General features: G+C 49.2%; 1 protein-coding gene across 1 annotated transcript in view; it reads left to right on the top strand.

Annotated features, from left to right (window-relative positions):
- ACOT7 (acyl-CoA thioesterase 7) overlaps nt 1-2,290 on the top strand; it is a 63,413-nt gene that overhangs the window by 47,439 nt on the left and 13,684 nt on the right. The window contains exon 7 of the mRNA XM_021711477.1: nt 1,701-1,817. Within this exon, the coding sequence (XP_021567152.1) occupies nt 1,701-1,817 (117 nt within the window). The remainder of the gene's footprint in view (nt 1-1,700; nt 1,818-2,290) is intronic.

The raw sequence follows: 2,290 nt of genomic DNA, 5'->3' as shown, positions 1-2,290 counted from the left end.
TCTCCCTTTGTTGCCCAGGCTGGTCTCAAACTCCTGGACTCAAGCCATCCCCCTGCCTTGGCCTCCCAAATGCTGGGATTATAGGCGCAAGTCACCATGGCCTGCCTGAATTGGCATTTCTTAACATAAATTATCAGGGTTTCATGGTAAATGCAGTTGGTCCCAATACTACATGAGAGGTTCATGGAGCTTTTGGTGGCCACCCAGGGAAGTTTGCTTACTGTACTCAGAGTGAGTCTGGGGGAAAACGCCTCTAAATTCCAAACCACCACCTTGCGCTGGCTCCATCGTGAACGGGGCCACTTGTCCAGCTGTCACAACTCAATTTTTTCATAAGACTGGTTAACCTAGAAGAAATCAGTCAGTGGGCTCTCTCACTGCCTCTACACACCCCCACTACAAGCATGCACGTACAATCACATGCACACACACACTTGCACACACATACACTCACATGCACACACGCATGCACACTTAAACACGCACTCACTCTGAAGTCATGGCCTAGTCGGGAGGTGGGCATGTGGACCTGGGCCTGCCTCTGTGTCCTTTATGTTTGGTGCCGGCACCTACCTGACCCTGAGGCACCTGAGTCTACAAAGTGTAATATATGTGCTGTGCCATGAGGGCCAGCACAGGAGCGATCGTCTGATAAAGGGGGTTGGCACAGGCAGACGTCAGCCACCTAGGTCGTATGGGCACCTCGGCCTTATGGCACTCCTTCAGTGGGTCCGTGTTGGTTGGTTGTGTATAGTGGCTTTATTGAGAATAGCTCACATAATACACGATCCACCTGTTTAAAGTATACCAGTCATAGCGTGTTTTGTATATTCACAGAGTTGTGCAACCACCACTGCAATCAATGTTAGGACACTTCCAGTACTCCAAAAAAGAAGCCCTGTACTCATCTATAGTCACTCTGTCTCCTTCTCATCCCCTGTCCCCAGAGAGCCACTGGTCTACCCTCTGTCTCTATAGATTTGTCTGTTCTGGATTTTTCATGTAACAGCATCATAAGGTCTTTCGTGGCTGGCTTCTTTCACTTTGCATAAAGTTTCTGAGGTCCATCTGCATGTGGTGTGTATCATTCCATTGTATGGATAGGCCACGTTTGTTTACTCTTCAGTTTGTGGACATTTGAGTTGTTCCACTTTTTGACTGTTGTACATAAATACCGCTATGAAGTCTGTGTACTAGTTCCTGCTGAACATATGTTTTATTTCTCTTGGGTATATACCTGGAAGTGGAATTGCTGGGTCATATATGCCTCTGTGTTTCGCCTTTTGAGAAACTCAAGTGTTTGCAAAATGGCACAGTCTCCCTTTCTCCTGATGGTACCTGAGGGTTCTGATTTCTCCACATCCTTCCTTGCCAATACTTGTCATTGCCTGAGTGTCTGATTACACCCATCCCAGTGGATACTAACACAAAACTTTGCTGGCAAGATATCTGTAGAGGAGAGCAAAAGGGTTGTCATTTGTCAGTGGCCTAGTATACCATTCAGGGTCATTTTCAAAAGCCCTGGGAAAGCCAGGTTTAAAATACGAGCCACAGCATGCCATGTCCGAGCACCCTACAGCCTCTGCTGACTTGGCACTGGCTCAGGAGCAGGAGCACTTGTTCTTGTGACTTTTCTCCAGGATGTGAAACCACCTCGCCTTCTTCCGTGTCTCATCTGCCACCTGCCTCTCTCTCTGCAGGCGTCACCATGAAGCTCATGGATGAGGTAGCTGGGATCGTGGCTGCACGCCACTGTAAGACCAACATCGTCACGGCTTCCGTGGATGCCATTAACTTTCATGACAAGATCAGAAAAGGTAACGGAACTCTTCTGGTAAAGACAAGGGAGGCAGTGGCCCTCTGGCTACTTGGGTCCCTGCACCAGTTTGTGTTGTTTTGCACCCAGGGTCACTGGCCCTTGGTGTCTGCCTGGCCCCTGGCATCTACCTATCTGCCATGAGGAACAGGAAGCCAGGGCTTTTGCTGTATCTCTGCCTTTGCATCTGCAAGGCTAGAGTGTATTGATCTGATATTTCAATCTGGTAAAATCTGGAACTCAGATGTGACTGGGGCCTTTATCTCCCTAAAGACCGGCACAAACTCATCCTTTTAAAATGCTACCCGGGCCCGGTGGCTCAGCCTGTAATCCCGCGCCTTTGGGAGGCTGAGGTGAGTGGATTGCCCGAGCCCACAGGTTCAAAACCTGCCTGGACAGGCGAGACCTCATCTCTACAATAAAACCAAAAAATTAGCCGGGCGTGGTAGCGCGCGCCTGTAATTCCGGCTACTC

Source organism: Carlito syrichta, unplaced genomic scaffold (genome assembly GCF_000164805.1).
Source record: "Carlito syrichta isolate Samal-C Ts95f unplaced genomic scaffold, Tarsius_syrichta-2.0.1 Scaffold302317, whole genome shotgun sequence".
In the NCBI taxonomy this organism is placed as follows: domain Eukaryota; kingdom Metazoa; phylum Chordata; class Mammalia; order Primates; family Tarsiidae; genus Carlito; species Carlito syrichta.
The sequence above is the reverse complement of the archived record's forward strand: the minus strand, read 5'-3'. Positions and strand labels throughout refer to the sequence as shown.